The following is a 25,565-nucleotide window of genomic DNA, read 5'->3' as shown; positions in this document are numbered from 1 at the left end:
CGGCGCTGCCCTTCGCGCTTCCGGGAGTCCTCGGCTCCGCGGAGCGACCGGCGGCGGGCACGGTGGCGGCGGCGGTCCGGCGGCGGGGGCTCGGCCCCGGCTCGGCCCACCGCGGCGCCGGCACGGCGCCAGCCGCAGCTCTGAGGGCAGCGGGGCCGCCGCCGCTGAGGTAAATCCGCTCCCGTTCCCCTCTCCGGGCCACCGTCCCCTCACCGCGCCGGGTCCCCTCGGGGCGCCCGCCGCCGCGGGCTTCCCCTGCGCTACCCCCATGGCCCTCGCGGGGGCCCGGTCAAGCCCCGGTGAAGGACGAGCGGGGAAGGTTAGCGGGGATCAGCCTCCTCTCGTGGGGCAGGTCGGGCTGAGGGCTGCGCGCCCCGTCAGCCTCCGTCCTTGCGGTGTTCGGTGTCAGTCCTGAAGAGGGTGTTACTAGGTCTCGGCTGTTCGCCTGCTTCTTTTCGGGTTATTTAAAAAAAAAAAAAAAAAAAAAAACATCTGACAGCAGCCATGGAGACAAGTGCATGGAAGTGTCCCTGTGCCCCAGCGCGGTTGGGCTGTAGAGCCTCAGCTGCCGCCGTGGGAAGCTGAAAGGGGAAGGAGCAGCAGTCACTTGACACCCCGCTCTTTGCAGTGATGTCCTACACTCTAGGGAGTTTTGCTGATTTACGTGGTGCTGGTTTTCCTTCTCTCCAGGAGGGAAGAACAGTGCTTACGGGAAGTGGGAATGCAAATAGTTCACACTCTGAAAAAGGAGAGGGTAGATTCGTACAGCACCGCACATATGTGATCTGTGCTGCAAAAAAAGGATTGGGAAATCAGTGGCTATTTTCTACACTACATATACAGTTGTATAATGGTATCAGGGTGCTGAATTACAGTGATGTAACTGTTTGCTGAAGACATAATTAGGTTGAAGTCAATGTGACTGTTCACATTAACAGACTTACATTAGATCTTTTCAAATGGGTATTCCCTGACTTTGAAAATTTACAGATAGAGTCACACTGATTCATTAGTAGATGAAACTGATGTGAAATTTTAGTGGGTTTAGATTAAATAGCTGGAAGCTCTTTGTGACTAAAAGAAATTGGTAATGCTTTTCATTTCTGAACTTTCTCGGTTTTGCTTTAACATAGTGTCTTTTGTATCGTATATATCTGATTTTTTTAATGCCTTTTACAAAGACAGAACTTTTAAGGAAGTAAATTGATAGAATTCTGCAGCAGTTGAAAGGCTGAAGATGAAGAATATAGGGGAAGTGTCGGGCTTTGTATGTGTTTGATATGAGGAACCATTGAAACAAAGGCTTTAGCACTTCTTTAATCGATATTGAAATTTTCTAGTGAACATAGTTCAGCTTTGATCTATGACATTACTTTTTGGAACCTGGAAGGAAGAATCACAGGTGGATATTAATTACTGACAGAAAAATGTGCTTGCCAGCCCGATACCACAGTGCAATCAGTAAATGTGATAGCCAGGCTATCTTCAGTTGAGTGTGAGGGTATAGTGTGTAGTGGTGAATGCAAAACTTGGCATTGAAAAATTAAACTTTGAAGCAGAATGTGGTTCATCCAGTTGCTCTTGGCAAAGGAATAAAACTTTCAGTTTTCACCTGACAGTACTGATACTGGTTTAAACATCTAGCTTTCTGGAGTCTAATCTAAGTTTGAGTTTGTGGCCCAAAGAGGTAAGATACAAAAGCCCAGCCGTAGACTGTGTTCATGTCCTCCTCTCAAGTAAAGGTTGTTCTTTAATCCAGAAGCATCTGTCCTTGCAGTTGTAGTTTAGTGAACGCTTCGTTTATCAGATAATGTCTATCTTTGCTGGGTACCAGAGTCTTGTGAAGCATATTTTCTTTGACTTCCACATCTGTGGGGGAAGAACTGTTACCAAAAAGATACCTTGCTGAACGTCTCTGATGTTATTTTTGTGCTTATGGAAAAGTGACTTGGTATCACGGATCTATCGAGTTTATCACTGATAGAAAGCAAAGCTCTTCAATACTTTCTATAAATGTGTGTCCTGAAGACATGCATAAATTAGTTTTGAAGTTTTGATGTTTTGAATAACTTGTTTTACCCTGAATTTTCATTGCTGGGTTTTGAGGATGTTTATAAAGATGCTACTGGCATAAAGACGTAAGTAATTAGATGACCAGCTTCTTATTAAGACATCCATGCTTATGCTTAAGTACTTCTATATATCTCTTTTCTGGGATTATTTAGAAGCAGCCCATCCTCTTTTCAAAGCTGAAAAGAAACAATTCCAGTGTTTTCCTACAGCCTGGCACTTGCTGTATAAGAGACTAGGGTAAGGAGAATCATCACAATAACTTGAAACTTGACTGTGTTAAATAAGTACTCCCTGAAGGCTGTCTCTGGAACATGTTGCTGGGTGTTTGCGTATAAAAAGCATCACATCAGTGAGGTGTTTCCACTGTAAAGTGTCACTGTGTGCCTGTGCAACAGCAGGTATGGGTCAGTACAAAGAAGGACTACAAGGCACAAACAGGGAGTTCATGAGATAAATATGATGAGAAATACATTAAGTTAGAGCAAAAGCAATAAGGTTTTAGGGAGATGATGAGCTGTGCCACTGAGGATATGAGATAGGTTTGGGGCTAAGCTGATAACAACACTTTGGGATTGTACCATGGGTTGCCATCACAAGCGATTTCAGCTGCTCTTTTTTCCAGAGTTGTGTGGCACTGTGTTACATATGTCCCACATTCTTGACACTGGGCATATGTCTTTGTAATTACCGATAGCAAAAGTTGAGTCTGTCAGGGCTAAACTGGGATTGCAGATGATGGACTGGGTCTTCTGAATCCTTGCTACTCTGGCCGTTCTCATACGTTGTGGTTCCTGAGAAGGGTCAGTCTTGAACGTAGCAGAGGGCTCCTTGTGCGGAGCTAGGCCCTTGCTGGGGCTGAGCTAGAGGCTTTTCAGTGCGGTTTACTGGTTGATGTGGTTACTGGAGTAGTTTTATGTGTTTACTATGAGGTTGTTTGCTAGACCAGTCCCTAAGAAGTTGAAACAAGCCACAGTTTACTTATTAAATGGCTTTGCAGTTTGGATTGCATGTATCTGTAATAAAAAGTAGGTTGTTCACCTAAATTAGGCGTGATTATGTCTAGACATTATCTGATGGCTATTTATCTGTCACAGCGAATGGTCCACGTTGCCCATGGAATTGGATGTGATAGTAGGTGTGCTCATTTGGTTTACTTAAATTTTTTTGCAGTTACTGAAGTTAATGTTTACACTGTAAACTTTTAATGAGACTGCAGTTCCGTGATTGTGATTTGCCATCGATCCTGTGCTTTCTAGGTAGGATTTAAATCCGGTGTACATAATAGCTGCAGTATTATTATGTTAGTGTGCAGTACCTGTTAGTGTCCCTACAACTACTGACTTATCAGTACACAATCTGAAATTTTTAAATAAAAGCATTCTCTTTACTGTTCTAATTGAAACATGAGGAATTTTAGGAACTGCCCGTTGTATAACTTGAAGGAAAAAGCAACCAAAAAATATTTAAGCTTTCACAGCTGATGGATTTTTAGTCTGTATATAAATTCTTATTTGTATATCTGTTTTTAAAAAAAAAAAGTTAGATATTTTCCTACAACGTTTTTCCTTTCTTCCTCAGAAAATAGCAGGGAAGAGGACTCTGCTTAACCCTGAAGTGCCCCTTTTTTTTTTTTTTTATTTAACTAGCACAGGGGCCTCATGATACAGTGGTTGTTTCATTCATCTTCCTAATGCCTGTGGTAACCTTCTAGTAAACTTAGAGAAGAGGAATTTGCTGTTGCAGTGGATCTTCTTTAGCTCCATTAGAAAACTAAAAACATCTTAGGCACGGTCATTTTACAAGACCATCTTTCCAATGATCATAAGTTTATAAAGCAACGTCTTCAAGAGTTGGGTTTTTTATTCCAATAATATATCTGCATTTTGGGTCTCTATTTCATTAACTATTCACTATTAACTATTCTATTTCATTAGGTGCAGGTCAGATGAGACATTCCTAACCTGAGAATTCGAAGTAACTCCTAAGAGCAGAACAGCAGCAGATTTAGTATAATCACCTGTGCAAACACATTATATTTTGCATGAAACATTGGATAATTTGTATCTTCCAATGCTAGATAAAGATTTTTAAACAGTCAAATGAAAAACTGTTGCTTGACACATCAAAGTGTCATGCTTTGTTCTGGAGGTTTGTGCTTTAAGTACACAACAAAGGCTCAATGTAAATTTGGTTAGGACAGGCATTGAAGCAAATAAATTAATAGTCTAGAGGAAAGCTGTGAGCATCTCAGTGGGGATGCTTAGCTTTTCATAAAGTCCTAAGTGCTTTTCAAACATTGATCCTTTTCCCCTTGCAGGGGACCAAGGTAGGGGGTAATGGTGTAGGCAGCTGGAGAGGAGAACAACACACAGGAGCAGGGGAGGGAGAAAGCACATGAGAATGACTAAATCTATTATTCTCATAAAAACTGAACTGTGATGGCACTTCCACGTAAACCAATAACTTGTGAGGCTACGATAAATGCTGGAATTTTGCACAGAATTAAATTTAGGATTAGGGAACTGACTGAACAGTTCATGTCCCTGTCTTGTCAATGAATTCTCTGTTAACAATTTCAAATGATGACTCTGACTTTAATATTTCACCTGCAGAGCCTTAACATGTCATCTTCTATTGCTTGTCATCTTCAAGGCAGAGAATGGGTGGGTGACACTGCAAATTAATGTGATACACTCAACCTGCCTTCTTGTGTGTTTCTTTCTTGGCTTCCACAAAATGCCATGTGGATGACAACTTAGTGATTGTGGAATTCACAATATTGTGAAACTTGTTTAACAAAAATATAAAAGCTTATTTATAAAGCAAAACAGGAAGCAATCAGTAGCTTTGTGCAATTATATGTGCATAATAAGCATTTGCATTACCTTTTAGGCTTGCAATAGAATATATAAATGAGTTTAAATAAGACAAGAGGCTTCTTATTTCCAGGGGAGGTCTGCGTTGGTATAATTCCCCTTGATTTGGGAAAATTTGAACATGTGTACTGAAGAATTCCATCATTAAATGTCAGAATCCTTACATTACTCTCAAAATATATTAAAATTTAAATTAAACTTCCAATTAAAAGAGTGAAGCTTCCATGTCACAAAGCTTATTTTAAACACTAGAAAATAAACCAACTGAAGAAATAAACCTAGGTGCTTCTTTAGCCGACTTCAGTCAGAAACAAATTTGAAATTCCTTACTCCAAGGTAGTAATTTTATTCTGTACCATATAAAACCAAGCAAGAAGATCTTCCTTGATCACGTATTGGGGATTTAATTGCCAGACAGATGTTAGCGTTTGCAGCAGTAGGACTGGGTGAGAGAATGGCAATGGCAGTCAGCGTTGTGCGGAACAGGGGTCCCAACTTATTTTGCCAGAAGCCAGTGCAGCAGCACTTTCTGTGCAGCATGCATGTGGTCGCTAACTTTTCCAGTCAGAAATTCGGGTCCGTCCCTCTTCTGTTCTTTTCCGCAAATAAACATCTCACGGAAGGTTTTATGCTTCAGTCCTCCTCTAAATGCCATGTCATGGTTTCCAAAAGTTAACTGCTAAACTTTCAGGCTTTGAAGTACCTGGTTTTCTAAATTAATTTCCTTTTCCTCTTCTTTCATTATGAAAAGGGAAACCTTCTACGCTTTCTGCACATCTACTGACGTTCTCTTACCTTGCGCAGTCTGTGTTGGATTTGAGTGTTAGGTCCTTGTGAAAAGGAAGGAATGGTATTCAAGCTTGTGAAACATTTGTATTGTAAAATTAAGCATGGTTAGAATGGGTTATGCTAGCGTTTTAGTCCTTATTCTGATTTGTATATCGTCGGTCGTATGGTAATTATTTGCCTATATGGTGGAATTCTAACACAGAAAACTTTCTAAGTACATATTCCCTTTGGCAGAATTGTGGGCTGTTTTCTTTTGCAAATAGCTTCTGGAATGAGTAGCTTCTTTATTTTAAATTGGCCATAGTTTGGTCTAATAATCAGAGTTAAAACAATCTTTCTTTCCTATATTATCTAACAATTATTAAAATACTGGTAGGCATGCATGCTCGTTATTAATAACCTGGTACCAAAAACCTTGCTGTAATCTCTGAAGACAATCAAGTGAGATTATTATTTCTTGCATACTCCAGCTCTTAATCATACAGGAGTGCCAAAAGGAAAAAGTCTTTGGATACATTAGTTTGTAGTGCTAAAATCTGGATATCCAACTCATCTTAAAAAACAATTAAACAAGACAGAAACAATATTACTCAAAACACTGCTTAGAGGGTTTTTTTGTTCTTTGATAGCTTAATCTAAGAGATTTTTCCTCTTGATCAGAATCTCGTTTGCTGTAACTACACGCAGCATATTTCAAAGTGCTACTATCTATGTATATTATTTGTGCTTAACACTATTTTCCTGATGAAGCAAGAGTGCTTTGCTAATCAGTTTGTTGATGATGTCTTTTCAGATTACATCAGATATAACTATGTGAATAGCCTAGGAGAGCCCAAAGGAAGGACATGATGTCAGAATAACATAAAAATATTTGTGAGGTATGTGGGGATTTTTTTCTGTTGTGCTAAAAATTTTCTTGTTTGTCTTTAATACAGTTAAGCAAAATGAATACAGTAATTTTGTGCCATTTTATTTGTATGCTGAAGGAACTGTTTGCAGAGTTGATCTAAAATTCATATTTGTAATGACATACCCAAATATCTTTTTTTTTTTTTTTCAAAATCTTGATGTCTGTTCTGATTTAAGGTAACTTGTTGTTTTGAGCAGCTGAAAACTTGCCTTGATTGAAAAATAGTTGTAGATTTCTTCGCCTGAGTTATTGCACCTTAGCTAGAAGGAATTCCAGATTTATGTTCTATAGGAAGTTTCACAATTGGGATGTTGGTTTTGATGCATTGGCTCCTCTCAGATACTTCAAAACATCTGTGCAGCAGGATGTATTGAAGGAGTGGGATTTCTAAACTTTGATGGGAAAAAAAAAGACATTTTCTTTTAAAAAAAGTTCCAAATTACTTACGTATTGACTTTTTGAACAAAAAGATAGAATTGGGGAAAAAAGAATTCTTAAAAAAAAAAAAAGGGAAGCGCTAGTACTTTTGCTGTTGTAAATTTGGTTGAATTTAACCCTAAATTTGAGTTAAGAAAAACAGAATTTGGCAGTGAAAAAAAATATTCTGCTGAAATGCCAACATGTAAATGCATTGTGTTTGACTGTGTCTGCAGTACTGCTGCTTACGTCTTTAGAAGTTTGGTTCTTTAGAGTGTTTGTTGGGTATTTTGTGCGTGTGATAACTTTGCTTGGCTGTCAGCTCTTCATATACTTAAAGGCTTAGTTGAAAGTTGACTGTGCATATGTTTTTGTGGGTCCTTTTTTTTGACAAAGTTAAACAATAACATTTCTTAAAAGTTTTATATGCCCATTTTTGATTAAATAATAGCTGATTTGCCTAGTTATCTTCATGTTCTAGCTGCTAATTGTATAGGCTTCATGAAACTTGAATTTTCTTTTTCAAGTCTTGACCACAAGTTGTTGAAGTTCTAAAATTCTATTGAAATTAATTTTAACTGTAAACATTTAGAAAGATTAGGATAATTTAAAGTGGCTGAAAAAGAGGACCTTATCTAGGTTAGGTTAAGCTTGAATTGCTTTTAAGGAGGGTGAAGTTTATTCTTTAAAGTGTTTTTCAAGTATGTGGCTACCTTCATCCATGGCTTAGTAGGCATATTCTGGTAAGAAAGGGGACTTTTGTGTAAAAAAGACAAAGCGAAAAACCCCAATGGGTGTATAGAAAACACAGTGTAACTAGTAGAAATTGTAACGTTGCCTTGTTAGCCACAAGCTGTGTTTCAGTTTGTTCTGTTTCACAAGCAGAGAATGTAGCCCACGCTGAACTGTGTCCTGTATCTCAACGAGCTATTTTATCTGTTGCTCTGGGATCTCTGCACTACAGTCTGCATATAGTAGTTCTCATTTCATGTCTTGTATTATTCCTGCCTAGTTCCAGCATTAAGGCTTAAGATTCAGAAAGATTTACTGGGCAGAGTATGTTTATCTGGTTCCTGATAGAACTGAGAGTTTTTTAAAGGGTTTAGAAATACCTAGTTTCATCTGAAAACTATCTCTGAGTGAGTTTCTTTACCTGGCAATGGTAACTTTGCACCATTTTAGACTAACAAAGTGATCCTATATTCAAGGTCTTGGGATGTAAATTGGAGTGCCATCATTCCTACCAGTCATAGGCTACCATTAATAAGGGGAAAAAATGGAGACTCCTGCGTGGTTGTCATCAATCAATATAAATGCTTTCAAGTTTCTCTCAGCCATGGCCTTTAATAGCATGAATCAATATGATTTTTAGAACACAATATACTTTTAAAGTCGCAGGCTATTCTTGATGCATAACGTTTAAGCTTTATTTTGTCTCCTGTTTGTTGATAACACTTCAGTTCTGCCATTCTATATCTTTGCTTGTTAGAGGTGTCTGGAAAATAATTCTGTTTTCATGAAAACTATTAAGGTTTCAGCTCTTGGTTTTGTTCCACCTTGGAACAACAACAAAGCCCTAAAAGAGCTTTCATGAAATTAAATGAATGTGTTTTTGGAAATCTGATTCATGTAATCCACTGCCATGCTAATTTAACCACCACCATTTGTTTCCCTTAAGTATGGTCTGATCTGAGACCGTTCTGTAAGTTATCCATTGTATCTTTGCAACAGGTTTGTGGTTTTTCCAACACAATAGTACTTTTGTCAACAAATTTAGCTGCTTTCTAACTTACTGCGTTTTTTGTTGTGAACAATATACTAGAACAGCTTTATTTCCATTCTGTTTTTCCCTTCTGCTCTTCCCTGGGTTGCTGGAAGTCAAGTGCTATGAAAAGTCAACAGTCTGGTGCCATAATTTGGTGTTTTCCGAGAAACATGAGCTGTAATTTAATGAACACTTTGCCGTTTTAGTGTGAGATAAAAGAAAGAGGTTGCATTTTTGACAAAAGAGGAAGAATGGTTTACGAGTACAGCAAGATGGAAATGAAACTATTCTAAAGTCCCTTTGTTGAGCATTGAAGTTGCATGATTGTGGTGGATTGACCTTGGCTTGACACCAGGTGCCCACCAAAGCCACTCTATCTAACCCTCCCCTCCTCAGCTGCACAGGGGAGGGAAAATATAAAAAGGCTCGTGGGTCGAGATAAGGGCAGGGAGAGATCATTCACCAATTACTGTCACGAGCAAAACAGACTCAACTTGGGGAAAATTAATTTAATTTGTTACCAATCAAATCAGAGTAGGGTAATGAGAAATAAAAACGAAATCTTAAAATGCCTTCCCCTCACCCTTCCCTTCTTTCTGGGCTCAACTTCACTCCTGATTTTTCTCTCCCTCCTGCCCCCCAGCAGCACAGGGGGATGGGGGTTGTGGCCAGTTCATCCCCCATTGTCTCTGCTGCTCCTTCCTCCTCAGGGGGAGGACTCCTCACACTCCTCTCCTGCCCCAGCCTGGGGCCCCTCCCACAGCAGACAGTCCTCCACGAACTTCTCCAATGTGAACCCTTCCCACGGGCTGCAGCTCTTCCTGAACTGCCCCAGCGTGGGTCCCTCCCGTGGGCTGCAGCCCTTCAGGCACAGGCTGCTCCAGCGTGGGTCCCCCGCGGGGTCACAAGTCCTGCCAGGAGCCTGCTCCAGCGTGGGCTCCTCTCTCCACGGGGTCACAGCCTCCTTCGGTCGTCCCCGTGCTCTGGCGTGGGGTCCCCCACGGGCTGCAGGTGGGATCTGCTCCCCCGTGGGCCTCCATGGGTGCAGGGCACAGCTGCCTCCCCAGGGGCTGCACCACGGGCTGCAGGGGAATCTGTGCTTCAGCGCCTGGAGCACCTCCTGCCCCTCTTCTTCACCGGCCTTTGTGGCTGACGAGTTGTTTCTCTCACACGTTCTCACTCCTCTCTCCAGTCTGCAGTTGTGCAGGTTTTTTTCTCCTCCTTAAATACATTTTCCCAGAGGCACCACCAGCGTCGCTGATGGGCTCAGCTTGGCCAGCGGTGGGTCCATCCTGGAGCTGGCTGGCCTTGGCTCTGTTGGACATGGGGGAAGCTTCTAGCAGCTTCTCACAGAAGCTGCCACTGTAGCCTCCACAGGCCCCCTCGCTACCAAAACCTTGCCATGAAAACCCAATACAAGGACTTTTTTTTTAAAAAAAAAAAAAGGTTACGGGATTATAAAACTGAGTAAGTGGCTTACAAAATTGTTGATGAGAATTTGTAAATGAGTATCATTTGGTTACAGAAACATTTGGTTTCTATGTAGTCACAGAATTCAGATTTAGATTAAAAAAACAATCAGTAATCTATTTTAAACTTTGATATATTTTATCTTACAGAAATGAAAAATGAGAGCCACCTCTATTTCCGATTTCCTCATGCATAATAATGGTATCTTTGATTCCTGCAGGGCAAGGCCAGAAAACCATGCAGTCATCAGGGCACAGATTCCGTGATGTTGAGCACCACCCGCTTCTGGCTGAAAATGACAGCTACGATTCCTCTTCCTCAGAGGCCGACATGGCAGAGAGGGTTTGGTTCATCCGAGATGGCTGTGGTATGGTCTGTGCTATAATGACATGGCTTCTGGTTGTCTATGCAGACTTCGTAGTGACTTTTGTCATGTTGCTGCCTTCCAAAGACTTTTGGTACTCTGTGATCAACGGTGTACTCTTTAACTGCTTGGCAGTACTAGCTTTGTCATCGCATCTGAGAACTATGCTAACCGATCCAGTAAGTATGAGATTGTTCCTTGACCTTGGATTGTTCTCTCACGTAGCTCATCGTCTGCAGAGAAATTTGGAGAAGTGGTACCAGTCTTCTCCTGCTAGGAAAAGTAGTGTTAGATTCAAAACCCGCAAGGGGAAGGGATGATACCTGTACTTTTCCTGTTGTTCTGTTAATGAAACTATAAATAATTTTTGACTTGAGGGGCAGGCAGTATAAAATTAATTTATAAAGGAGAGGTACGCTCATGAGCAATACAGTTTATTTGTAAAATATTAACCCAGGTTCTTGAAGCTGATAAAGCTTCAGTCTTTCCTCTCCCAATTTTTTGTATTTTTTTTCCTCAAATACATTTTCAAAACTTCATAAGAAGTTGTAGTTCCATCCTGTTGTATTATTTGAAATGTATCTTCCATTTATGGTGCACGAAAGAACTTTTAGAGGTAGACGTGCTGAAAAACCTCAGTCACACAGTGGCATAAAGTAATAACTATTGTCCTGCATTGTTGTGTTTAGGTGTTTGGAGTCAGTGGGAAAGGAGATTTAAGCTGAACCCACATTGGGACAGTAGGTGTAAGAGGTCTTGAAAGTACTAATTTCTTCAGACTTTTCAATTCAGGAGTTCAGGAAATTGCTTATTTTGTACTAAAATCTATTACTTTTTTTTTTTTAATGGAATATATCTGGAGAGAGAGGGGTGAGGTGAAAAACATTTATTTTCTTCAGATTTTTGAGACAGCATCAGCATATATAGAAGTTATGGGAGCATTCAGAAAAACAGAAGGGTGTTGTAGTTAATGGTTTTCTAGGTCTTTGATTTACTTCGGAGTCCACACCCAATGATAAAATGTTATGACTTGTGCAGACTGTGACAGCTAAGAAGGTTAATAGTTTAAGGATAGATTGCTTAAAAATACGTCCTGGTAAAACTGTGTGTCTTTCTAGATCTGTGTTGTTCTTTATGGATAAAGCATGATAGAAATTGAGATGAATCACTACCTTTTTTTTTCCACTCCTTTCCTGCTGATTCCCAGAATGGAACACAATTGTGTGATAGAAACTCAGCTTGAAGGAAAAAAAAGGAATAAACTGCCTCAAAACATATATAAATTAAATTTACTCTTAAAGTGTAAAAATAGATTTTTCATTGAAAGGAATTGGTGACCAACTGAGACTATGAAAGATGTTTTTGAAATAGAGTATAATTTTATCAGCAAAATGTTAAAAGGATGCTTGAAGTTGTGATCCTTAGTGACAGGGGAATAGGTGAATGTGAGATGTGTTTTATAAGCATATATTTACCTGCAACAGGATAAATTTGTCCTTTAGGAGTTCTCTCTGAAATAATTCACCATGTTTACACCAAAGTATTAACTTCAATGAGAACGTTCACATTGCAAAAAACACTTCAGCAACGAGTGTTCAAGAAACTGGCTTTCGGTTCGTACCCCTGCAGAGGCCACCTGGCTCAGGTTTGAAGCACCGCTTAGCTGGAGCTCGTCTGGGGCAGAACTTGGGCTGTGTCTTGGGCAATACAAACACAAGATTGTTATTCCAGGCCATAGGCAACAAAAACTTTCTGCCTAAGTACAGAAGTGTTTTGCAATTGTATCTGAAGTGCCTGCTGGTTTCTTAAGTCTGTCCTGAAAACTTCCTTAAGGTGTCTGTGTAAAGTGATGATGCTGCCAGTGGGGTTTTTTTGAATGAGGAAATAATTCTGGAATGTTGCAGGTGATTTAAGCCAACCTGGAGAAGGCTGTCCCTGTGTGAAGTAAGTGCTGGCCTGGAGGAGTTGGTACAGAAAGACCATTGCACTTTCATTTCACATCCCAGTTCACAATCACTGCTGTCACAGATAAACCTTTAGCTCTATAAATAAGCAAGGTGACAGTGGTATTGTCCATTATTTTCTTCTTACTAATCGAAAGTCAGATTCTGTTCTCGGCAGGCCCTACGTTAATATTGTTACTGGAAGAAGCAATCCTGCCTACTATTCCTGTCCGTTCATCATCTTCCTCATTGTGCTGAAACAGCTGCTAATGCAGCTCGGTGCTGAACAGCTCAGAGAGCTAATCACTAAAAACTAATTTCTTTTCCTGATGGGTTATTTTTCTCCTGGATCTATTCCCTCAGCTGTTTACCATATAGCTATACAAACTTTCACAGTAGCAGAGGGCAGCAGAGGATGCTAGATGTAGAATAAAGAAGCCAATGGTGGTTCATGCTGACAGTGTCCAAGCTAAAAGCTTAAGTATAAAGGAAAAGTTGGTTATCAAAAATTTGTGTACATGGGGCAGATGGCTAAATCTTGGATTCAGAGAGTTGAAATTACATTTTTCAAGCAGTTGTTGCAGATTTCACTTTTGTGGGTGGCTTGATCTAATAATCGAATGTCACAACAATTAACATATGCTGCTGTAAGAAAGCACGTCTCTTTTAGCAGTGCTTGTTCAGAGTAACTTCTCCGCAAATATTGCACTTGTAGTGCTCTTACCTGCATGTAAAGATGTCTTCCTCTTCATTTTATGTATGCTGGTGACAGTAGATTCTCTCAGAGTTATGCTAATACTTGGCCATAGATGAGTCTTGCTGTAATGAAACTGAATTGGAGGTCAAGCAGAAGTAATTTATTCATTTGGAAATGATTCTGGCTTATGGCGGACTAGCTTTGAATAAATGAATTTATTTCAGCAGTTATCCTGAGATTACTGGTATAAAGTCTATAAAATGTATTTTTAAATGCTCTCATACCATTTAAGAAGCTTTCTCTCCTTTAATTGAAATGATTTCAGGGGGCTGTACCCAAAGGAAATGCCACTAAAGAATACATGGATAATTTGCAACTGAAACCAGGAGAAGTGATCTACAAATGTCCAAAGTGCTGTAGTATCAAACCTGAACGTGCACACCACTGCAGGTATGCCATAGTTTTCTTTAAAGCAGTTATGCATATTGAGTCTTGGAATAATCTTCCTGATACTTACGTGTTAATTTTTTTCCCCCAAATTTCTTTTGGTATCCAATAAACTTTTAAGTTCATACATTGCAGAGTATTTTATAAATAGAATATACTGTAGCCAAAAAATGAATGTGGATGAGGGAAAAGAAGCAAGAGACTCAGGAATTTTTAAAAAATAATCATACTGAGGTATCTTAAATCCTTTTTTGATTTGCAAATATTCTTTCCTGTGCATCATTCTAACTATTGTGCCATACTGTTGATAATGCAGGGCAAGGGGAAGAATCTCAAGGGCATTTTTTACAGAAGGTGATTTAAGAAATGACTCTGCAATCTTAATTTAAGAAAATAGAGATTAGTTTTAAGCTATCACTTTAATTTGTGTCGTCTTGTCTTCATAGTGCGTCATTTTGTTACGTAAATTGGCAGCTTATTTTCCCAAAGTTTTATGCATCGTGGGTTAAATGTACCTCTGCTTATTGAAGATTAGTTTTAATAAGGACGGAAGTGATAATAATTTGAACTGAACACGTTATGGAAGAGATAGTAAATTTATCCGTTTTTAATTAATTCTCAATCTTTTGAGTTTTCAGGCACTGTGGATATGCATTTCTAATGTTTATTGTGTGAGAGTTGAAAATAGATATGCCTGCATAATTAAGACTTACATAAGTATGTAAATGTTTCTGGTGGCTCTCTCTAGGTGCGAGGAGTGATGTGTATTGAATTGTGAGGCGTATTAAATTTAAGTCTCTGAGTTAGTGCCCGTCAAAAGAACAGAGTGAAGTCTTGTCAGGACTCTCAAATTATTCTGTAAATTTGTGGTTTCTAAATTAAATGTCTCCGTGTATGTCACTTATCTGTGTGAAAGTTATGGCTGAGAAGCTATTTCCATTATAAATACTCCGCCTTGGCACTGAAATCTTGTTCTTCTCTCAGATGCGAGTGGGTTTTTGTATCTGGAGTGTGAAGGGAAAAGTTTCATGTATAAATAGTCAAGTATAGGATTATCTTCAGTTAGTTTATCTATGTTGTAGGTTAGTTTTTTGCCTGGATGCAGGTACCAGGCCTGCCTTCCTGTGCAGCAAGTTGGGTTCTGGCTAGCTTTATTAGCTCGGGTAGAGCGTTACGTGAGCAAAGCTGTGCCACTTGCTCGGTGGGCCTGGGGGTGGAAGCAGTGCAGCTGCTTTTTTGTGGCAGAATATAAGCTGTTAATCTCTGGGGATCCAAACCAGCTTTGTGCGGTCTGTTCCCATGCCCCGGCCCTGCATTCACGGGGTGCACTGGAGGGACACCCGAGAGCCTCTGCTGAACCTAGGTTGGATCTTGCTCATTTTCTCATCTCGGATTTAGTCTGGTTCCTGCAGAGACTTTGCCAGTGTCTTTGTAAAGTGTTTCTCACATCTTCAGTCCCGATAGGATTTACTAATTTGGAAGTGACCCCAGATGAACACATGTTGAACTCTGCATATGAACACAAAAAGCTGGAGTACTGGAGAGCCTGGAGCCCTTGCAGCTGCATGGCTCTGCGTGGGCAGCGCTCACCTCTGAGACCTGGGGCTAACAGCTGTCGATGCTTCAGACAAACCCTGCCGAGTCCCTTGGGGGCCTCTGGGCCCTCATCCTCAGCTGGCACTGAGTTATTATCTTGGATGTTCTAGTAGCCTGTGATCCCAGTTAAGGCAGTGTCGATTACAAAATTATTTCTTCATGGAAGAAGAATAAAAATAAACTTAAGTAGGGACTTCAAATACGTTGTTTATAGCAAGAATTTGGATTATATTTATTGTTAGAGCAAGAATGGGTAGTGTCTACAATGAAGGAGATCTGTGATGCTTACAAAAGGTTTGTTTTCACTAACCACTGATTTAGGGACCTGGCTTTGCCTGTCTTGTGAATTGTTTTACTTTTTATGCCTTGGTATAATAAAATACGCTGTGAGATGTTCCACGTAAGGGCAAAGGACGCATTTTGGTGCTTGCACAGTGCATAGCTGGCTTTGCAGAACATCTGAAAGTGTATGTGCTATCCTTTTGTATGCCCGCTGTCGTGTTTTTCTCAGCAGTTGGATATCTGGTTTAATTGTCTTTGTTTCTGTTACTTGTATGATACATGATAATAGCAGTTGCTGCTTACTTAAGAAAAACAAAGGAATTTTTCGTAATTTCTTGAAAATTGAATACATACAGCATAGACAGGTAAACCAGCTACCAGAATCTGATTCTTTGCCATAGGTTTAGCACTGCAGAAGTTCACTGAATAGAAAAAAGGTTCGTTTGATTATACTGCCAACTTTTTGTTGGCTTACAAACCCACTCCAAGGACGTTAAAAGGATGGGCTGGTCCCAAGGAGTCAAAGTGGCAATTTGCTGATAGAAGAGGCTTGAAAATGGAAATTGAAGTTGGTTCCTATTGGGAAATACTTACACTCAAAGCCACAGTGTATGTTTTGAATAGTAAATTATTAACAGAAGAGACTCTTATGATGTAGTTATGAAAACTGTTGTGCAACACTGCAGCAGAAGTTCTTTTAAGGAAGAAAAATAGTTTCATAATACGCATTAGCGATGGGGGAAAAAACCCAAACTTTTATTTACAGCTAAATATCTAGCCTCAGCAAAATACATTAAACTGATATTTTACTAAGGAGTTAACATTTTCAGCATAAAGAGGCGGCTTATCCTGAGTGAATGCGGTTTTTATATAATGGAGCACAGCTGCCATTATTTCTAGCCTATTCTGAGTGCCTACATTTGTTATTCAGAATCAAGTCACTGAGATGTTTGCATCAGTCTTCCTGTGAATTTCTGGTATCCAGACCAATTTCTCTGAAGCCATTAGCCGTATCTGAATGTTATCTTTGGCATTCAAAACTTTAATTGAACCTGCAGTTGCCTGAGCAGCATTCAGCAGCAGGGCCAAGCTGGAGAAGACCTTCCTTTGTCCACAGCTGCTTGTTCTCACTCCCAGATTGCTCCTTCCTCTTGTGCAAGGCGTGAGTGTTCTTCACACTGAAGGGTCCCAGGTTGCAGGTAACACAGTGACTTCCCCAAACTCTTGCCACATCTGTGCTTGGGCAGGGGAAGGAGTAGAATACAAGTGATGGGGACAGGAAGAAGGCAGAACCACTGTTTTAAGCTTTGCTGTAAGTTTGATGGCTGGAAGTGTTCACTGAATCGTGGTGTGAGATTAGAAATGAAGGCAGGGTTCCAGACATCTGATGTCTTGGAGAGAGAGCTCTGCGTGGGCTTGTGAGAAATACTGAATGAGCAAAAGTGAGTCCTGCCAACCTCATATCCTCCAGTGTTTGGCTTGATTGAGTCTGGATATGATTTTACTCAGTACTTCACATTAATATCCTTTTTAGAGTGACAGTGTGTATTCTGTGTTGCGTTAGGAGGCTTGCATGGTTGTGGTAACTGGAATTAGCTCACCTTCCCCCAGAGCTCGGGAAATTAATGAAGGGCTGAACTTAAAGGTAGGAGGCTGTGAAATGAAAATCTCTTGGAGAGCTTTCTGAATGCCTTCTCTTGAATGATACCTGTTTCTTCTGCACTAGAGAATGGTCACAGTGCTTAGTTATGGTATTGGGATTTTCCTGTGTAACTGGCACTATTTAAAAAGTAATTTGCATCAGAGAATGAATCGTCTTTAATGTCCATTAAACGAGAAGCAGTGGGAAAGTAGGGGCTGGGTTATATGATGGCTTCAGAGGAGCAGTGAGAGATTAGGGGTTCTTTAATAAAACCTGTGCAGGAGTATGTTCTGCCTCTTCTGAGTTAGCTTATAATCATGCATATGGGATGACTTAAAAATTATTTTATGCCTCAGAGCATTGATTTCCCCTTCACACACACCCTTTTCCTCACTCCAGCGACAATCGTCTAGCTTTGCTTCGTAGCTTGTCACTGCAGCACTCACAGATACCTACATAAATAAGCATGCATTAAAAATAAAGGAATTTGAATAATCATGGTTGCATTTTTTAGGCTTTTTTTTTTTTTGCTTTGTAACTCCTGAAATAAATATTTTGGATGTTCTGCAGAAAAATCTGGAATGCTTTGAGAGTGTGGCTATCTTAAATACAAAACTAGGAAAATGAAGTATCAGCATTACTTGAGCTATTGATTTATGGAAGAACTTCAACACATGTTGCAAGTGTTCTGTTTCTCTTGTATAACTGTTCATGTTTGGCTGCAGATGGAACTGAATGTAAGAGAGATGAACCCTCTGGTGCTATATGGCCTAGAATGTAAACTGGAGTTATTGAAATATTTGAATTTTCTTTCTGGAAATAACCTTGACTCAGTAGTGTTCAAGTTTTTATTAACAAGTAAGCAAAGAATGAGTGCTGCTTATAGTTTCAATATTTTTGTTTTATGTTGAGGAAGTGAAGTGTGACTTTGAGCTGTTCCTTAGTTGAGATGTTGACTGTATATGTTCAAAATTGTATGGTCACTTGAAACCTCAAGAGCGACAATTTCTCTCTTGAAGATGTAAAATTTTTTTTTTCTGAGTCCCAAAGTAAATTTACAACTAGAAAGTCTGTAAACTTGCAATAATTGCTTTGTCTAAAAAAAGTGCTTCAGAAGGGAAGGGGGTTTTTAAAAGTAAAAAACAACTAAAATTAAAAAACAAAACCACACACTTTGCTCGTTCAGTGCCACAAGTGTCTAAAACAAGTTATTGGATTTGCTTGACTGTGTTTGGATATGCAATGATTCTCATATTAATACTGTTTTTCTTATGTGAAGAATGTCTTATGTTCAGTCAGTTTTGTAACAACCGAAAGCTGAGTTGTAAATGAGCAATTAGTTTCTTTAAAAAAATGCAAGTAAAATCACTGCTTGCAGTTTGTCAAGAAAGATTTCAGCACATCATCTTATGACCACTGGGTACCCTTGTTTCTGCATTAAAATGTGAAGTGTTGTTTCTCAACAGAAATCTCTTTTCCTTTCCTTCAGTATTTGCAAACGATGTATTCGAAAGATGGATCACCACTGCCCGTGGGTGAATAACTGTGTGGGAGAGAAAAATCAGAGATTTTTTGTTCTGTTTACAGTAAGTGAAAATCAACAGCAGCTTTACCTCAGTATGAATCTACCTTGATTGTAATGATTTTGGTTGTGCTTACTAGGGAGCAATGGCTTAAGGGCACAAATTTTTTTGTGGTGTTTGTTGTTTTGGTGGGGTTTTTTTTCCATTCTATGCAAGATAGTCTCCAAGCAGGAAGATATTTCTACTCATACTCATTTTAGTATTGTAAAGTGCTGTTATTTTAAACTATCTTAACTCTGCTGTCTTTTATATAGTAACAGTTAGTGAAATGACACGTAAACTTTCATTGTTGCCCGCATTTTTAGATTCAAGCTTAATTAGAATTTGTTTTTTTACATCATTGTATTGAATTGCAAATTGAAATAGGAAAGTATATTCGCTGTGCAGTGGTGAAGGCTGGATGAAAGGAATGTCTGGTTTACTACCTGGCAGCAGTCAAAAGTAAGCACTCTCTCTTATTTCCAGATGTATATAGCCCTAATTTCAGCTCATGCGCTCATACTGTGTGGGTTTCAGTTTTTCTCCTGTGTCCGAGGGCAGTGGACTGGTAAGCAAATACTTAACTTTCACTGTCATAATCTAGCAGATATTAAGGGTAAGTCATAGTGTTCCACCTATTTCCGTCCCATGTATGAAATATTACAGGACTTCAATATTTTTAAAGTGAGGTCCTGAAAATATTTCATACCTGTTTACCTCTCTCTTTTTAAAACATTCACTGTGAGAGCTGTGGCTGTCCAGGGCATTCTCACTCCCTTCCCACATAGTAAAAATTTCCTGCCTCTGTAATAGGAAGGAAACAGGTAGCTGGTCCTCAACCACCTCAGCACTGTATTACCTGAAACTGCCAGCTGGGCTTTGTGTGTCCCCCCATAGTTCTGTGAACAGCAACCGAAACTTAAACAAATTTCTCCTGCATTCTGTTATTGGAGCCAACTGTGGGGGTCCCTTAGAAAAGAAATTTCCTAATCTGTCCCAGTTGTTTGCTTAGGCCTCTGACTTGCACTTCTTAATGTTCCAAAATGCCTGAGCTCATTCTGATCTTGTGCGTTTGGCAGAAGATGGTTGATCATGTGTTCTTCCTGGTACCTGAAGCAACAGGGGAATCCATGTGACTGTTTTTTGCTGAATATTCCATTAAATGGATGGAATCTTAGTCCTTTTTTCACTTGAACATTCTGCTTCCTGTATATTATCCCATATCCTCTTTGTTTAACTCTGAGTTAATCAGCTGATCAGAGGATATCCAGAGATGCGACTGTAAATCAGAACCTGGTTACTCTGGTGAATTAAAAAAAAAATAAAAATAAAGCAATGGAATGACAATGGCATGTCTGGATTAACTAGCAAGTCAGAGCTGACAGTGGTGATGGTTTCTAGAGTGTTTGTCATGCATGAAACTTCAAGCTGTTCTCATCTTTATATATGTGCAGTTCTGAGTACTTAAATTGTTTCACATGCAAACATTTGATATCCTTGGAATACTGAGGCAGCACTGCAGTAGTGCGGTACCATATGCTTTATGGATGCCAAAACTGTTATTTCCTTAGAATTCTTTATTTCCTTGGGCAGCAAATTAAGCTGCCGCAGTGCTAGAAATTAGAAATTTGTTTTAATTGTGAAATACTGTTTCGAGTATCAGGTGCTTAGCTTTTATTGCTGTTTTTGTTGAAGAGGGGATGTCTCAGTATGAATGTGCTCTTTAGGTTGTTTGGGTTTTTTTTATAACTACATATATCGTTTTCACAGAATGCAGTGACTTCTCCCCACCTGTAACTGTGATCCTGATGATCTTCTTGTGCCTTGAGGGTTTTCTGTTTCTCACTTTTACTGCAGTCATGTTTGGCACCCAAATCCACTCAATATGCAATGATGAAACGGTAAAGACCTCTGTTTTTGTGTGCTCTAATAATTCTTCTAGGAAGATGTGATTAGATGGTGGTTTATTTGCAGGAGGGAAGGCTCTTATTTTGGAAAAAACCCTGAATCTGAAATAATTCATCGTTTTTATTTTCTGCAGTTGTAAAGATTGAAATAGTTTCTTGAGGTTTGCATTCTAACAGTTCTTGCATTGTTTGCTTTTCTGACATAAATTTTATAATTAGGGTTTAAATTACAAAGATTGCACAGCTTCTGACTTCAGTTTGGACTTAGACTTTTCAACCATCAGAAACTCCTGATAGGTGTCATGAGAAATGTCTGCTTTTCTCAGGTCTACACTTAAACTAGTTATCCCTGTATCAACCCTTCACACTTCCCTCTACTTTGATATACTTTACTCGAGTATAACTGTGGTGTAGACCTTTGGCTCCCATGCCCTTAGATCTGCAGTGTTAAGCCTTGAGAGGATGTTTTGTGACAGATAATTGACTGGAAACGTAAGGAATTTGAATCTTGTGGCTCTTCAGTGACACTGTTTAAAAGTGTACTTCTGTACTGAAGAGTAACTGTGGAAAAACAACTGGTAAATATTGAGCCTTCATTAGTGGGAAGTACAAAAAATAATCATCAGAATAATGCATGTGGGAGAGTAAGCCTAGCTTCGGTAATTGCAGTACAAAAGCCTTCTTGGAAGCCTTATTGTCTGGTTTCATTAACTGAATAAACAGCTTCTAGTGTAGGTATATTGCCTGCAGATCCTCTCCTGTAACATCAGCTTTGCTGGTCATTTTGTCTTTTACTTTGAGAGGGGAAGAGGTAGAGGTAGACCAACCCTCTTGTACACATTTTGTGTTCTAAGTCTTCTGCCCTGCACCCACAGGACTAAATCAGCTATTCTTGTTTCTTCCTTACTAAACAAGTAACAGTAAGAAACTAATCATCTCACTAGCTATATGTTAAAACAACGCAAAATAGTAATCATTTTTGATAACTGCTGTTAGACTTCACTAAACTTCCGACTTAGTGTGTCACTGCATGTCTGTTTATATACAGGAGATTGAAAGACTGAAGAGTGAAAAGCCAACATGGGAGCGGAGACTACGCTGGGAAGGAATGAAATCTGTTTTTGGGGGTCAACCTTCACTCTTGTGGATCAATCCTTTTGCAGGATTTCGAATCAGGCGACTTCTACTGAGAGCAAAGAAAGGAGGACCTGAGTTTTCTGTTTGAGTCTAATTATGCTGGAACTTGCAAGAATACTATATAATATTTATTTGGGGCCAGAGAAGGCTGTCTACATATAATCTGTGACCAGGTGAAACTGATATCAGACATTTGCTTGTAGCAAGCAGAGTTTTATACGTTTCTTGTCACAGACATCTCATTAACTTTCAGAGACATGAACTGGATCTGCAATGGTCTTAACAGCAAGATAACAAGGGAAAAGCACGTGGTCACACTAAAGAAGCCAAATGTTGTCATGCTACTGTAATTTATTTTATGAGATTAATTATCCGTTTTTGTTAAACCCTTTTTATTTGATAAATGTTTGGGGAATTACCTGTGTGTTTTTATAAAAAGTATATACTTAGGTGCAGTTGTCAATCATAAGGAGGAGCATTATGGTGAAAAATGGATCTCAAATGAGACCTAGCCTTCTAAATCCAGTTTTCAGGGAATAGTGGTTTGTTCAGTTTTAATTTATAGTTCAGCTTGTCCTAATAAACAGAGCTGTACTCTTGTGTCCCACTTCAGGCACACATTCCTCATATGCAAGTGATTCCAAGGACTGGTGCACACAACAGCATAACACATCAGAGGCACTGTTACACCCCTGCCAAATGTCTTCCCAGGCTCACAAAAGCATGTCTTGTGTTTGGCAGTATTAATCTCATATGGCATTTAGGTAAGTTCTAAACCTTCAGTAAACAACACTTGTAACTAACAGCTGTGGGCCAAATTCTGCCCTCGGTTATGCATCTCCAATTCTTAATGCATTGATTCTAGAGGAACTTAAGTGTAGGTGTCTGAGGATTATATCTAGTCCTCTGTGCAGGGGTAAGTGGGACCAGTGACTGTATCATCCTCTGTGGGATTGAAATGAACGTCCTGCAGGCTGGAGTTAATTAACTAAAACCAGTTGTCTTTGTAAGGTCTTGCTCTGCCCCTTTTTTATTGTGCAGACTTTTCATAGAAGGAAAGCTGTTAACTTCGTGATCCCCTGAACAAAGGCATCAGAGGAGTGAGGGAGGTTGCCTCTTTCTCGAGTAAAACGGAGCTTAAAAGTAGAAAGATCTGTAATAGAAGCAATTATTTTGAATTTAACCATTTTCCAACCAGAACTACTTTCAAGAAATGAGAGCAATATAGATCTAGAACTGCTTTATGTGGGCCTGACAAACAACAGTAGTGCTAAGAAATGTTTATAAATCTGCAAGTAATGAAATAAAAGCTGCAAGTAACGAAATTCAGCTAGAAGTTGATTCTTTAAAAATTAGATTTAGACTATTTTTTGTATTATTGTTAAACTGTTCTATAAATTACTGATAATGTAAAGGATAAAGCAGGAGCCTTGATGCATAGCTTGAAATCGTGCCTAGAAAGTAAATAGCTCCCTGTTCTGGGACTTGCCTTAAAATTGTCCTGTTCTTGCTTTTGCTTTGCCAGTAGCACTGATGATCTGTCCCACCTCAAGCAGTTCAACGTGCTGAAGAATCTTGCATTATAAAGTTTACGTGCTACAGAAGCTATAGTTTCTTTTTTTCAGTGACTTGCTTCTCCATTTCTTTGTGACTGTTTGTGGCATCTCGATTCCAGCTTCATCAGTTTTATACCATTGGGTGGGTGAGATTACTAAGGGATCCATTTATTAGCTATGGCCCTGCGAACAAAACTGTGCAATACTATGTAATATGTTCACTTTGCGTGGGGGAGATGGTGTGTAACACTGGACAATTTCTGGGTGGACACGTCCAATGAAATTGCAGTCAAATGAACAAAACTACGTCTCGTGTAACTGAGAGGAAAGTTGGAAGTTCCACAAGAATCTTTGCGTATTCAGTTGCACATCTAAAAGATCGGGGAGAAAAAAATGTGTCTGGCTTTGTCATGAGGCTCTTAATGTGTATATTGATTAATAAAATATCCTGATGAAAATCAGAAAATATCACTTCAAGCGGTTGAACCCTGTGACTTAGCAAACGTGTGCGTGTGTGAAATCAGGTTTACTTGGCTTTTCAAACCCTTGTTACGTTGTAATTTTTTTAATGTAAAAAAAAAAAATAAAGTAATGAATTGAAGTCTTAGTTGATTAACTTCTGCCCTAGATGTCACTTTTTTTTTTTTTGCACATATATGTGCATATTTGCACATATATTTAGATGACAACAACTTCAGGGTAATGGTCTTGCATCCCTTGGCTTGTGATTTATATGTATATGTGTATCAAGTAACAGATGATACTGCTCCAAATTAAAGATAATACTCTTCTTATTAAGGGTTTTGAGCTATGCTGTCTGCTTAGCTGATCTTGGGCATTTCCTTCTCTGCATCCTCTGGTGTAACTGCTTATCTCATTAGTACCTGTTTATCTAAGGCGAGTGGGAAACAGGCGGTGAATCCTACCTGATTTGAAAACTCCTGAGTATCTTGGGCTTTGCACTTTCAAGGTATCTGTGTGAAAAATAGAGGTTAGGTCTCAGGTCTCCCTAGTTTTTTGTCTGCAAATGTTGACTTTTGCCACTAGTTCTGTAGCTTCAAATCCAAAGACAGCCAGTTATGCAGCCTAGAAAGCAGCAGTTCGGATACTTGTCAACAAGTGACCCAGCAAGGGTGAGGGCGAGGAGGACACAAGGCTTACAAACGCAGTAGAAGAGGGAGAAACTGGAAGCAGTTTATTTCCCCTTTGCAACGACTCTTAAAAAATACTCCGGTACCTTTCCTGGGTGTAGTACCACACTTGCTGTTTCTGTAGAGAAAATAGCTCCAAATACAGTCATATAAACTCTGTGCTGCTGCTGCTTGTATGTTTAAGCAGGTTAATGATTTGATTATATTTGTATGCCACAACAGTTAGGCTGTGCTGTGTTTACATCTATTTTAGGGAAGAGTTTTGTTTATTCTCCAAATGGAACAGACCTATGTGCAGATGGATGCTGCTAATTCATCTCCTTTTTATTTTCTTGTTTAATTTCTAGTAGTAATGTGAGGTTGCTTCATAAACCTTTTCTGAAGTCTTAGCTGGCAGCAGTGAGCGAGAGAAAATTCATTTATGGACTTCTTTATGCCTGTGTTTCTGGGATTGTTCTCACTTCTTTCTGTTGGCACTGTGTTAACATGTGAATGTATTCGATGCTATTGGAGAAAGAAAGTGGCGTAAGAGGCTTTGAAATACACAAGTTGGACTGTAAAATGTGTCTTGAATCTGTTAATAACACTAAAATGAAATGCAACCAGCATTACAGTTCTGTATATTTTTAAATTGTTATTCCACTGAACAGAGTAACAGTTCAATTCACGCAGTGTGCTTTGGGGTTGAATATGGATTGGTGCTTCTTGATCGATGAAACTTAAATTTTTTTTCTTGTTTCACTTTTCATTCTTTTTTTTGTGTGTGTGTGTGTGTTCTGAATTTCTTCATGGAGGAATACTGTCACTCAGGTTTTGCAGTATTTCCTGACTCTATTGCAGTAGCATATATGCTGCTGTAATGCACATTACTCTTGGAAAGAGCTCTGGGAAATAGCCAGCATGCATCAAAGCAATCACAGTTACTTTCTTAATAACAGAAGTGAAACTTTGCACCTCCAAAATATTTCTGCAATTTCTCTT

General features: G+C 39.4%; 1 protein-coding gene across 1 annotated transcript; it reads left to right on the top strand.

Moving 5' to 3' along the window:
* The first annotated feature begins 29 nt into the window (after positions 1-29).
* ZDHHC7 (zDHHC palmitoyltransferase 7) lies at positions 30-24,049 on the top strand. Its single transcript, XM_074913203.1, has 8 exons — positions 30-169; positions 6,532-6,616; positions 10,521-10,843; positions 13,630-13,754; positions 18,761-18,857; positions 19,320-19,401; positions 20,604-20,734; positions 21,789-24,049. Exons 3-8 carry the CDS (start codon positions 10,538-10,540, stop codon positions 21,963-21,965), a joined length of 918 nt encoding a protein of 305 aa, XP_074769304.1. The 5' UTR covers positions 30-169; positions 6,532-6,616; positions 10,521-10,537; the 3' UTR covers positions 21,966-24,049.
* The last annotated feature ends 1,516 nt before the right edge of the window (positions 24,050-25,565 follow it).

Source organism: Athene noctua, chromosome 9, assembly GCF_965140245.1.
Source record: "Athene noctua chromosome 9, bAthNoc1.hap1.1, whole genome shotgun sequence".
Classification (NCBI taxonomy): domain Eukaryota; kingdom Metazoa; phylum Chordata; class Aves; order Strigiformes; family Strigidae; genus Athene; species Athene noctua.
This window is presented reverse-complemented; position numbering and strand designations above follow the sequence as displayed.

Coding starts and splice junctions, on each gene's coding strand:
- ZDHHC7 (XM_074913203.1), top strand. CDS start 10,538: ATGCAGTCATCAGGGCACAGATTCCGTGATGTTGAGCACCACCCGCTT. Junction 13,755..18,760: donor GAACGTGCACACCACTGCAG/GTATGCCATAGT, acceptor CCTTTCCTTCAG/TATTTGCAAACGATGTATTC. Junction 18,858..19,319: donor GATTTTTTGTTCTGTTTACA/GTAAGTGAAAAT, acceptor TCTTATTTCCAG/ATGTATATAGCCCTAATTTC.